This window comes from Bacillus rossius, chromosome 3 (assembly GCF_032445375.1).
Source record: "Bacillus rossius redtenbacheri isolate Brsri chromosome 3, Brsri_v3, whole genome shotgun sequence".
NCBI lineage: Eukaryota > Metazoa > Arthropoda > Insecta > Phasmatodea > Bacillidae > Bacillus > Bacillus rossius.
In genome coordinates, this window is record NC_086332.1 from 118,097,653 (window position 1) to 118,111,449 (window position 13,797).

A 13,797-nucleotide genomic window follows, 5' to 3' on the forward strand; every position below is an offset into this window, starting at 1 on the left:
TTTTTTTTAAACGAACGTTCGGTTTTTCGAATATATAAGAGGTTTCGAACTGAACCGAACGTAAGGGTTCGGTTCGGTTCGAAATTTTCAAACTTCGCCCAGCACTACAATTTTCAATTACTACCTAAAACTCTTAAAAACCCACCTCGAATCCCACCTCGAATCCCACCTCGGATCCTACGAATCCTCGAATCCATAGGATTCGGTATATTCGACGAATCCAAGATTCGAAAATCCCATCCCTAGTATCGAAATAATGCACCACAACTCTTTCAAACTGAAAGCGTGGGGTGCTCTCTTCTTTCATTTTCGTAATGACTATATCCTAAAATTAGTTATAGAAAATTCAAGACAAATGATATCAAGCACCCCACGTTTTTAGCTATACAGAGTTGTGGTGCATTATTTTGCTGTTGGACAAAATTCTTAAATTAAAAATTTTTTTTAAATTTTTAGTTAATTTAATTATAAAAGTGGGCTTTTAAAAATTTTTTTAAACTATAATTTTATTAATATTTGATTTCACTTCGCCAGAAAATTTGCTATTTTTTTTATATGAAGCTTCGTTTTTGATGTGAAGCTAGATTGCATGTATAAAGTTATCAAATGTTGCACTCAGGTTTGCTTTTATAAATGCTCAAAATTATTGTTAAGTATAGTTAGTTAATTTTTATTGACTGGTATTATATAGAGAATTGGTTTATCACTTAATCATTTCAAACATTATAAACCTTTAAGTATATTTTTTACTTTAATCCAGTACTTTATAAAATAAGTTTAATATAGCCTTGCTTGCTGAGAACAATATTCGCAATTTGATTTGACTATTTTAAACTTTCAATTTGAGATTCGCGTTGCATCAAAAAACTAGTGTTTGCACAGGCCTACTGCAGGACATAGCTTTGTACCTTGTTGATGTCAACATCATGTCCGAGTGTAACCACGTATGTGTTAAGTCAACTGCAGCCTCTTATGTGAAATGATTACTAATTTATTCTCAGTAGTTACCTGGTGGAGCATGTTTATTAATACTGGGTATTTATTGTTTATCAAAGTTCAAAAAGATATTATTTATGCTCTGTTGTACCAATACCATAATTATGATATTTCATATTAGTAATTAATTTATATAAGCAAAAATAAAAAAAATCCAAGGTGGTGTATGAGCCCCATTAAGAAAAGTTCTTAAGTATTGGTTTTGACATGATTCTAAAGTCTTTGACTGGTTTTCATTAGAGCTGTACCTATTCACAAATTTTTGCCGATACGCTGATATGCCGATACACACATACATATGTTGCCTATTCCGAACCGATACAAGGGAAAACACTTTTTTTCCCCCGCCACATGATCGTACAGCACCACAAATTACACATGCTTTACTTTAATTATCTTGCATAATTTCATACAGTTTTTTATTTTAAATTTTGTTTGGATGTATTTGTGGTAACTTAAGTTAGTGCATTGCCATCCTAATTTTGTTTACATTAACCTTTGGCCTACTACAAACCAAAATTAGGTGTAACTTCTGTGCAAGCACCATACTCTAATTTTGTAGAATAAGCAGTTTCTTAAAATACTTTTAAATATCCTCTCTCACATAAATAATATTCAAACCATGTATAACTGAAAAGCAATAATAAGAAACATCTGTCTATTTAACTGTCCAAAACAATAATGGTGCACATAGATGTGAAGACAAATGAATAGCAACTTACGAAGAATTATAGAAGATTTACCATAACTACAGCACAAAACCCAATATTTACCTTAAGATAATTATCTTAAAAAGAACAAGATTCTGTGAAAATACCGTAATTACTGCAGAAGCATGATAAGCTACCCCTTTGGCACTGTAGTTACTGTGACACTGAGATATATAATGGGTAAATTACACGTTGTATTTTCTTTGTTCTATGTTAATTTCTACTTGTGGATTTCCATTATCTTTTAAATTTAAGTTTTAAACTTGAAATGAGTTATTAAAAAAACTTCCCGGTCAAGCATTTTTTTCCGCAGCTATGATGTGAACAAATAATTATTTTTTATATCTATCTTTACCATGATGGTAGTTATTTATTTATGATGCATTAAAATTAAAAAAAAACATTACTGATAAAAAAATGTTAAATTTTGATAAGAACGGCTGGCACATGGTTCTAAGAAATAATGCCAGTTGAAAGAATGCAGTACTACCATGAAAAGTGAAAAGGGTACTCGTAGATTTTAAGGTTATGGCTGACACTTTCGTTTTTCAGTTATATCAGCCGAAAATTAACAAGCGTATCGGAAATCTTCAGAAACGCCGATTCAACTAAATATCGGCAAAATCGGCTTCTGCCGATTCGTACTGGTACAGCTATAGTTTTCATGATGTGTGTTCATATGTATGTACATCCTTTTAAAGGCATGTTTTGCTTTGATACTGTATGCACAAGGCTAATTTCTGCTTGAAGGCATCTGGGGAGTCAAATTATGTGCAGATCTGTAGAAGAGACAGTCATTTTATGTCTTTTACGGATAACTTTTACAGTAACAAAACATTTTCTGTCTGATTTTTTGTGCCAAAATTGGTGTTTTCATTTACTTATTACCTTATTAGTTAACAGGTATTGAAGTTTCAGTGTAAAATCTTAGAAGCAGTGTAGTATAGGGACTTGGGAAATGTATTGCATCTTGATCTTTATTACTACATAAATGACTGAATAACCAATCTAAATCCTCTATAAATATGGGTTAATACCTGAAGCATTGCATGTGAGTTATGTGCCTTTTTGTACAGAGGCAATGTAACATTTTATGTGCCAGCCAGATGTGTATTGTGCATTTAAGCTTATCTGAACACTATGAATTCAAGAATTCTTACTGAAGTCTAGGCTACATTCGTGATAGTATGCACAGCACGGTAGTCCAAGCTACATTCGCAGCTGTTCGTAACATCACAATTGTTTTTTTCCCTTATTTACTTCTGTCAAAGTTTTCAGTCCCAGCTCATATTTGTCAGCTCATATTATATGAGAACCAGTTGGTTACATAATCAATGCATTCAACTTTGCCATTTTTTTTTTAACGACTAGGAACAAACAATTTCGTTGCAAATAAGTAATATTTTTGAATTAGTTTCTCTTTTTATTTTTGAAATACACATACAGTAGAACCCCGATTTTGCGAACACAGATTTAACGAAAACAGCGATTTAACGTAAAGGTTATCAGGAACCATCAAAAAACACCAATTTATTAAAATAATAATATACATTTCCAAAAAATGAAAGTAAATTGTAACGGAAACTTGTTAAAAAATACTCTCTGTGGTGTCAGTAATAGAATGGAGGTACTATATATTAATACGTGCCTTTGCATTATCTGTCCAATCACGAAAAAATAAAAAAAAAATTGTTCAAATTGCTTAAAAACTCCGGGCGCTATAACTGAATTGCATAGGTCGTGCCATTGCGCGCGCCTGGACAGATAGACTGTCCGCGACACATGACGTCATGAAGGGTTTCTTTGTCTGCATCTCCCTCCCCCTTCCTTGTCCCTGACTTGACTCACAACGTTATTTTTCAATCACGCCCGCATAGTAACAGTGCTAGCCAATAATCACAAGTTTCCAAATACAGTAGAATCTCGTTATAGCGAGCACGGTAATAGCGAGAACACGGCTATAACGAGGTATTTTTGAGGAATTTACGGCGTGATCGCTTGAAGCGCGCTTTTGTTATTTGTCTGCTTTATCTCCACCCCTCTCGCTCGCCACTAGACATCTTGCCGTTGACGCCTGTCACATTCTTCAGCCTTGCAGTCGCCACCTAAGTGCGTGGCTTTAAAAATAGAATCCCATCCTTTCTTTCTTTTATCAAACTTCCGTTAGTTATCTGTGCCGTCTGCCGTGTGTAGACAAAGTTTGAGATTGGAACAGAAACAACGTAAGAAAGTATTTTTTACAAATTAGAAATATGTATGTTTTTGTTTTTATAATCGCGTATTTTCACGTTATTTTATTGTTATCATAAAAGAGATAATATTAAAAAGCCGCTCTAATGAGATTTAATTGTTTCTTGGTTAACAAAAACTATTAATTATCAAATACATATTGTTAATTGTTTATATTCTATTTATAATTATTTACGCGACGGCATACTGTACTCGTACTCAATACGACTGGATTCGTTGCTGCAACATAACATAGCATGTTATGCGGTATCAGAAGTAACGAGAAACGTAACGATAGTAACGAGTACTAATTGTTATAGTAACGAATACATACGGGTACACATTTTTTCGTTACTTTTACACCTCTAGTAGGCACTACCGTATTTATTTACGAATCGCTAGGAGAGTAACTTTTGTTTCGGTCAGTTGTTGGGGTATCTGTCCAGGAAAGGGGTGGTGATGGTTTGAGTTTAATCCCAAATTTATTTTCTAAAAAAGTTGACAGGTTTCTTTAAATGAAAAAAAGTATAGTTTTCCAGCGACTATTTCGTTTGAGGTGTACGTGCGTTGCCGCAGCCGCACTCATGCTTTTTTGTAAGGAATTAAATCGTCGCGCTACACTAGCACCACCTGTTTGCAACATCCCGAACCAACATGGCCGCCAGCAGACAGCCCGCGTCGACGATAGATAGCAGGACAATGCTGCGTCGGCCGCTTGCTGAGATGCTATACTTACGTGGCGTGGTAGGGTATTCTGGTTATTTTGACGCAATCGGTGATCGCATCCGTACTTATGGGGTATCGTTTTAAAGAGAATTCACACATCTGCTCACAGAAATTAAGATTTCGTTAATATAACCTGTTATTTTCCAATTATACAGGTTTAAACACAATTTTTATGCTATTTTCAGTTAATTTAATTTTTGGGGGCCAAAATTTGTCCAATTCGGTTATAGCGAGGACACGGTTATAGCGAGGATCAAACCCGGAACCGTGACACCTCGCTATAACGGGACTCTAGTGTATTCCTTTTCCCATCCTCCAGGTTTTTTCAACTTGTGACCACGTCACACCAATACACCATTATCATTATTCTCAGTAAGAGCTTTGTGCGTGGTGTTTAGTTTTTGGAATACATTTTTTATAAGTGCTGTTCGGACTTCGATGTTTTTGGAGTAGATAATCCCAGCGACAGACCGACAGGATGCGCTCCCGTCCTTGCCGTCAGCGATGTTTATTTTGACAGCTCAAGCAATTATCTTTTCCATGTCCCTTCGCTGCGTAAAAAAAAAAAAGAAAAAAAAAACATGTTGGAATGCAGATGGAAAAGTAACTATGCATTAAAATAAATATATTTACGGCCCTGCTAAATTTTTCTATTCAATAAAATTCGTGGTATTAGTGATTTTTCAGTAGAAACTGCTGTGTGACTAATAAACTAATTGTATCATAATAACTTAAACTTATAAAGTATTTATTAACGGCGAAGGACAGTCGTATAAGCCCATAAAAATATTTATTTTACCAAGAATGGACTATACAACCTGCCTTTTGTCGCACGCGGTGTGGGAAGGGAGGAGGATGCTGACAGTTTCTCACGCAGAAGGTTGTAATAAGGGAGGGAATGTGTTGAAATGATGTAAGTTGATAAAAAAAAAAAGGGGGGGGGGGGGGTGTTTTTACATGGTTTGTAGCTCTGGGAGGGATGAGCCTTGAAGAATTAGCAGGGGATGGGAGAGGTAAGCGTCACGTCACATAACGTCAAGCCACCACTACCGCTAGCCTGGCCGGACAATTTTTTTTAAACAATGGAAATTATAGTCGAATATTCTACAATTGGACTTTATTTTGTGCTATTATGCTTATTTATGTGCGCAGTTAGTCCTGCACTCGCAGAAGCTACCACAGCGGCTTTTCGTGCGTGCGGGTGGGTAAGATAACATGACAGCTGAGACGGCTTTTCGTGCGATAGTGGAAACGCCGAGCTCAGCTAGACACTGCCTGCGTGCATCGGCGGGATTCTACTGTACATGACTTTATTTACTGTTTTTGGATATCAGCTTTGTTACGTTTTTTTGACGATTCGTTTATGTTACTGGTATTAGAACTGGACAAAACTGGGACACGGGCGGTGGACAGCGATGCCAACTTCTACAGGGTTTTCCCCCTAGGACCAACTTCAAATACCGCTAGATTTCGATTAAAAACCCCTAAAGTTTTCATTGTACGCCCTGTTTGAGAGCTGAAATTAATTTTCTCTTGAACCTTATATTTACGTATTTTTCTGCCCAAACAGAGCATAAGAATTTTGATAAATAACATTCAGTATCTACATTTTTATACATGTACGAATTTAATTTCGTTTTAAAGAATACATGTTGAAGTTCCGCATCGGTCTCCCAACATTTCGTATATTTTTTGCTGATAATTTTTTTTTTTTCCTTTCACATTCTGGAAAAGATTTTAACACGAATAATTAATTGTTATTCTTGTTTTGTTTTTTTTATCCTTGGCACCATAGAAAAACATAAACGACTTACTTTGCGATCCAATAAAACTCGGCGAGTACACGACAAACTAAACGGACACAACCTCAACCAGACAACTTGATGTGAAAACATCGAGCGGTAAAGTAAAAACGGATTCCTCTTGACCAAGCAAGTTGTTGTTGGTCGTAGTGCGAAATTCAGCCACCAGCGCCACTTGTGTTGCTGTTCATTTTTCACTTTTGTTTTCAAGATATACACTTTAATTTCATGCCCTCAAAAAATTTCTTAAATAATGTACCCCTAAAAAAAACCCAATACATCTTGGTTCCCCCTAAATTTGGGGGGAAAACCCCCAAGTTGGCATCCCTGGCGGTGAAGCTTTTATTTTTTTTCCGCTAAGCTCGCGTCTATTTGCTGGCTGCTGATGGAAGGTCACGAGTCTGGGCGGAGCGTTGAGTGAGTTATACTGCTCATGCGCAGCTCAGCGAACAGAGAGAGCCAGCCGGTGGCTACGCCGCGCCGTAACATCTGACTGAGTACAATTAATTACCTTTCTCCGCGTTCGGCGCGCTATGGACGGTAAATTTCCATCAATTTGTGGCCATTTTTTTTTAATTTTTTACTGTGACGCAATGTGTATGTAGTTCGTATTTGTTATAAACGCTGCAGGTTGCGACTGTATTTTAATGAACTTTAACATATTTCTTACACTTTTCATATATTTTTTTTGCCTAATTTTTCACGGTTTCTGAAAATCTGTACGTACGACTGAGGTGTACGTATGAACCGGGGGCCGTACGAGCGAGATCAAAAACGTTTAAGATGGAAAGTTGACAAAGTCTGAGAAAGCACGGCAGCACAAGATATCGGCGTCGACCCTGTCTACGATATGGAAACGTAGGGACGCGATTATGAGTGCGGGGGTCATTGAAAATCGGTAAATCGGAAAATCGGATTTAACGAAACATCGATTTAGAGTAAACATTTTCGGTAACCATAGCACTTCATTAAATCGGGGTTTTACTGTATTAAAGCACATGTTAGCTACACTATGCATGCTAATAGGCCGCAATCAGAAATTGGGGTGCAGAACAGAGAAAGTTTGATGTATTACTGTGTCCCTTGGGTGTGCTGTTTACCTGTGAGCGTACTATTTTCCAATGGAGCAGTTGCTATTTGTTTACATCTATCTGTTTGTGCTGTGAATGGGCTGTTTTCTTCCAGTAAAGAAGGCGTCCAACTATGAAACTTCTTGTTCTGATACATTGATAGTTGGAACCAGTATGAAGCAGGCTTCATTCTTGTGGGATTTGGTTCAGTTGCTGATAGGTATGACTGTCGAAAGTTGTTTCTAAAATGTTTACTTTACCTCTCACCACTCCCGTGCTTTAGGCCATCCAGCTTACACTGAAAAATGAATATGTGCATGAATTTTGATGTAGGTGTCCTAGTGGGGCGGACAATGCTTATGCATTTTTGTGCAGCTATCCACGAGTACCTGGACAAAGATGTTGGTATCAGCTTGGAGGACCACAGCCCTCAGCGCTGTGTGGTGTGCGTTGCGGATGCTGCGAGTGAAGATTCTGAAAGCAGCAAGCCCAACCACACTGGCTCCTCTGACATCTTTGGCAAACTGAGGTTAGTCTGCTCTACTTTCACTGTTGTGGGCTTTTACTTGTTTTCAGAAACATTATTTCTGATGGTTACAGCTGTTACTTGTGTCGTTTCATTCCTGCTTTCTTTTTCACATGTATATTTTTGTACCATACATATGTTTTGTTTCTGGTTATGTAGTATATTTATTGCTTTTATATTTATTACGTGTCATGTGTATATGGCGGCAATCTCAGGACTTGTTCCGATTTTTTTAATGTTGAGCATAACAAGACTGAGTTCTTATAGCCTGTCTGCTACAGTTACATCACCACATTGGAATTTTAATACTTTATCACTTATATCACATCACTATTCTCTCATCGCTTGAGAGTTTGAGACATGTATTTGTGTTTTTAATTTATGGCACTTAGTGTTGTTATTTTTAGCTGAAAGTGCTGTTAATTTTTCGTAGTTATTTTGAAAATTTATGTTACTTTTTTCCAAAATGCTTACATTTTTCATTTAAAAGTATTGGCAGAATGATGTAATTTTCACATCACTTTTACTTATCATTAGTACTAGTAGGAGAAATAATTAATCTCTCAGCAAAATTATATACACATTTAGTATAATCTAATAAAAAGTCACCACTTTATATTATTTTAAAGATTTAAAATGTTGAAATTTGGGATAGTTTATTTGGACGAAGGCAAACATAACTTCGTTAGGAAACCAAATGTGACGTTTGTGGAGTGTTATTTAGTTCAAAATTATTATCTTGCTACTGGAGGCTTGGTGTACAAGTACAACCTCTATCCATCCTGTTCTAGGGAACCAATACACAATTAAGATGCATGCTGACAAAAATCTGTGTTTTTTTTTTAAGGTCAGTTTAACCAAAAGAATGTTCTGAAATAAACAATACCTAACCTCTAAAGTTGGTAAAATCATAAACACCGAAGATGATAAAAAAAATAGCACTGCTTAGTGAATGACTTTTATTTCTTCAGAATTATTTCCATTTTTTTAGGGTAGCCACCTGGCTAGGCCTCCAAATGGCGTGCAGAGCTCTGTGTGCTAACACAACATTTACAAACCGTTTAAGATTTATTAAAAGTGTCTGATTATGAATAGCATTTAAGAGCCATTGCAGTTGTTTATACAAGTTTCGTTTGATAATTTTGTGTATTTAAAGGACAGTGGAAAAGGCTAAAACGGGTGGTTTCACAGACATTTTAGGTATGAAGTGCAAGGAGCCTTTATCTTTAATATTCCAGCATAAAATAATAAGATTACCACTAGAAGTCTCATAGAGTCCTGTTACCGATGCAAAGACTGCACGCCAGTTCTGTGCCTGGTTCGTAGAGGCTGTAAGGCGTGTAATGCGAGGTTGGTGTCCCTTTCAAGTCCTAAAATATCTTGTCTGAGTGGGCCCTAGGAAGCGAGAAAGAGCTCTTTAAAGATTTTAAAGTACAGTAGAATCTCGTTATAGCGAGCACGGTAATAGCGAGAAAACTGCTATAACGAGGTATTTTTGAGGAATTTACGGCGTGATCGCTTGAAGCGCGCTTTTGTTATTTGTCTGCTTTATCTCCACCCCTCTCGCTCGCCACTAGACATCTTGCGGCGTTGACGCCTGTCACATTCTTCAGCCGTGCAGTCGCCTCCTAAGTGCGTGGCTTTAAAAATAGAATCCCGTCCTTTCTTTCTTTTATCAAACTTCCGTTAGTTATCTGTGCCGTCTGCCGTGTGTAGACAAAGTTTGAGATTGGAACAGAAACAACGTAAGAAAGTATTTTTTACAAATTAGAAATATGTATGTTTTTGTTTTTATAATCGCGTATATTTTCACGTTTTTTTTTGTTATCTTAAAAGAGATAATATTAAAAAGCCGCTCTAATGAGATTTAATTGTTTCTTGGTTAACAACTATTAATTGTTTATATTCTATTTATTATTATTTACGCGACGTCATACTGCACGCGTACGCAATACGACTGGATTCGTTGCTACAACATAACATAGCAAATTATGCGGTATCAGAAGAAACGAGTAACGTAACGATAGTAACGAGTACTAATTGTTATAGTAACGAATACATACGGGTACACATTTTTTCGTTACTTTTACACCTCTAGTAGGCACTACCGTATTTATTTCCGAATCGCTAGGACAGTTTTCTTGTAACTTTTGTTTCGGTCAGTTGTTGGGGTATTTGTCCGAGAAAGGGGTTGTGATGGTTTGAGTTTAATCCCAAAGTTGACAGGTTTCTTTAAATGAAAAAGTATTGTTTTCCAGCGACTATTTCGTTTGAGGCGTACGTGCGTTGCCGCAGCCGCACTCATGCTTTTTTGTAAGGAATTAAATTGTCACGCTACACTAGCACTACCTGTTATCGACATCCCGAACCAACATGGCCGCCAGCAGACAGCCCGCGTCGGCAATAGATAGCAGGACAATGCTGTGTCGGCCGCGGGCTGAGATGCTATACTTACGTGGCGTGGTAGGGTATTCTGGTTATTTTGACGCAATCGGTGATCGCATCCGTACTTATGGGGTATCGTTTTAAAGAGAATTCACACATCTGCTCACAGTAATTAAGATTTCGTTAATATAACATGTTATTTTCCAATTATACAGGTTTAAAAACAATTTTTATGCTATTTTCGGTTAATTTTTATTTTTTGGGGGCCAAAATTTGTCCAATTCGGTTATAGCGAGGACACGGTTATAGCGAGGATCAAACCCGGAACCGTGACACCTCGCTATAACGGGTCTCTAGTGTATTGTATGAGGGATATTTTTTCATGAATTCGCGAGCTAGTGGCGTGGTGCAGTCGACAAGCTCATTGTCTGGCAATCTGCCGGCTCGGGTTGGATACCCACTGGTAGTTTTTTTTGTTGCAATATTAAACTATAAATTACAGAATGTAAATATATTTAAACTGTTAAATGCATACATTTAAAATGAATATATACAATTAAGGAAAGTTTACTGTAATTTAGTTAATTAATATATTTGTAAAGGAATTGTTGTGTGATACATTTTTTGAATTGTATTTACTGTAGAGCATGGTTTGTGATTTTAACTTTTGTCCTTTAATAGCAAAATTTAGCAATGTTTTGTTTTTGTTTGATACTTTTCGTGTTTTCTCTATCATGGGTTCATACCACATGGCTCTGGCAGCTGATTCAAATCCCCTATATTTGGCCATTACTATACCTTTTTTAACCGACTTCAAAAAAGGAGGTTCTCAATTTGACTATACTATTTTTTTTTTTTTTTGTTTGTTACCTCAGAATTTTCTACTGGGTGAACCGATTTTGATGATTCTCTTTTTATTTGAAAGCTGGTGCTTCCTGTGTGGTCCCATTTCAATGTGGTCCAGTTCTGACAATGACATCCATGAGTAAACCATATAAGTCTTAAATTTGCATTAAGTATGTGCGCGACAAATGGACGAATAACTCAATATCACGCCAACCGATTTTGATGATTCTTTTTTTATTGGAAATTATTTCAAGGGTATTTTAATGAGAGTTTGGTTAGGTTCTGATCATGGGATCCATGACAAAGTAACGGAACTCTTCAATTCTTAGGAGCAAATTAACCTTACTCGGCCGAATCTTTTATAGGCTATCGATCCGGATATTTGAGTCACTTTAATGAGAGTTTGGTTAGGTTCTGATTATGGGATCCATGACAAAGTAACGGAACTCTTCAATTCTTAGGAGCAAATTAACCTTACTCGGCCGAATCTTTTATAGGCTATTGATCCGGATATTTGAGTCACCTACCGTAACATCGTTATGGTCAAGTAATTGTTGTAGTCAAATATGATAATCAGTGGAACTCCTTAACGACTTACAGTAAGGGTGCGATCTGTGGCAGAATTTCTTACTGTCTGTAATCAAATTGCAATGCGCTTACGTTCGTTGCTGCATTGCAACATGACACAAGCGTTCTAATTGCATTACTTAAGGTGTATTATGTGTGACCTTCATTGTCGGAAGACAAATTTCGTAGTCTCGTTATTTCCGTCAACGATCTATCGTCGTGTGGTCTATTTAATAATTTGTTGGCATCCAAATCTGATAAAGCTATTCCTTCCAAACTTTTCACACGACATAGTGCATCATATATTTGCCCTTTTGCAAAGTTTTTTTACCAAGGTCGATTATCAATATTTTCCCTGTTCAAAACCTTTTTCATGTAAAGCCACATTTTCGAAAGTCTATCTTTGCGCTCTTCGCAAGTCTATTTTGAAATTGTCCTCGAGGTAGATTTCTTCTGTTGAGATAGGCGTTTCTCCCTGACTTCATTTGTTTCATTTAAACGGCGCTGTCTCATATGAGCAGCACATTTAGTAGGTCCACCCATATTCAGACATATTAGTTAGTGTACTTCAGATTCACTAAAAATCAAAAAATAAACACAAATTTTAACAAAAACAACCGACTTCAAAAAAACTATTCCAAAACAAATAAATATGCACTAAAAAGTAAAAAAATTGTTCCGTATCCTTCTACAACTTAATAATAAACTTACTTTTTCTACTTATCAATATGTAGGTACGATCTATGTGTTTACCACGCAAGAAGGTAGGTAGGTACCTACCCCCTTCAAATCTAACTCAACACATACCTATGAATAACAAACATTGATCAAAATATTTTTTAGAGTTCTAAGTAAAACGAAATTAGAAATATTAGACTACAATTATTGTTATTTTTGGAGTCTGTGTCAGCCAAGGTAGGTTTGTAACTACCGTATTTACTCGCATATAGGTCGCGGCAATTTTACCATATTTGATGGGGAAAAAATGAAGTGCGACCTATATTTGAAGAAAAATTTTTTTAAATTTTTGAGGAATTTTTTTTGCAATATTTTGCTTTAAAATGCGAAAAAGAAGTTTATATAGGTATAGGAAAATTTATTTACAATGTACACATACAGCGAAACCCCTTATTTACGTTACCGTTATTTACGTTTTCCCGTTATTTGCACTATATTCTTCAGGTCCCGTTTAGTTCCCATTTAGTCCAATACAATACTTTCACGCAAATTACATCTCAAAAATCGAATCCATCCCGCTATTTACGTCACGTAACAACCATAATAAACCAGAAAATACTGTGGGTACTTTAAGAGTAGATAAGATTAGCTAGTAGGCCTAAAAACATCGTGAAAAACGTAACGTTTATAGTCGGCAATGAATATTTTAAATCGCAATATATATATATTTTATAACATGAATAGTTGCTTTTATTTCTAAACATGTAATAATTTAAGCCTAAGGGTGTAAAAGTCCGAGTAATTATAGCAGGAGACAATCTAAAATGCACGAGGGAAAAACGTAAACTAACGAATGTATGAACGTGGTTGATTGTTAATTTCTGAAACTGTATATATGTCACAACTTAGCCGAAATACTGGTACGAGACAAACTTCTCAAGATAAAATGAGCGGAGTCTTGGTAACTGTTTTATACATATTTTATAATTTCGGAAGTATTGTACAGTTGGCGCATATTTTTTAAACTAACAAAATATTTCTAGGGATCGTAATTAATTAATTATTGATATCAAGACATCAAGATGGACGTTGTAACACCCCTCGTGCCTCAAAATTGAATTGTTTTGAGTTAATTAAAAGGAGCCTTGGAAACTTGCTGGATACAAAAAATAAGTTAAATAAATAAATTTACCAGAGGCGGCACGAGGTGGGGAACAAACAAAATTTAGGAACTTCCTGTAACAAGCAAGGAGGAAGTTGGT

General features: G+C 36.1%; 1 protein-coding gene across 3 annotated transcripts in view; it reads left to right on the forward strand.

Annotated features, from left to right (window-relative positions):
* The window catches only part of LOC134531190 (TBC1 domain family member 23), a 205,305-nt gene that overhangs the window by 115,310 nt on the left and 76,198 nt on the right, over nt 1-13,797 (forward strand). For all 3 annotated transcript variants that reach the window (XR_010074961.1, XM_063366832.1, XM_063366831.1), the window contains exon 9: nt 7,909-8,062. Coding sequence is in view for 2 of the 3 variants with exons in the window: in XM_063366832.1 (XP_063222902.1) it covers nt 7,909-8,062 (154 nt within the window). In the remaining variant the exon portion in view is untranslated. The remainder of the gene's footprint in view (nt 1-7,908; nt 8,063-13,797) is intronic.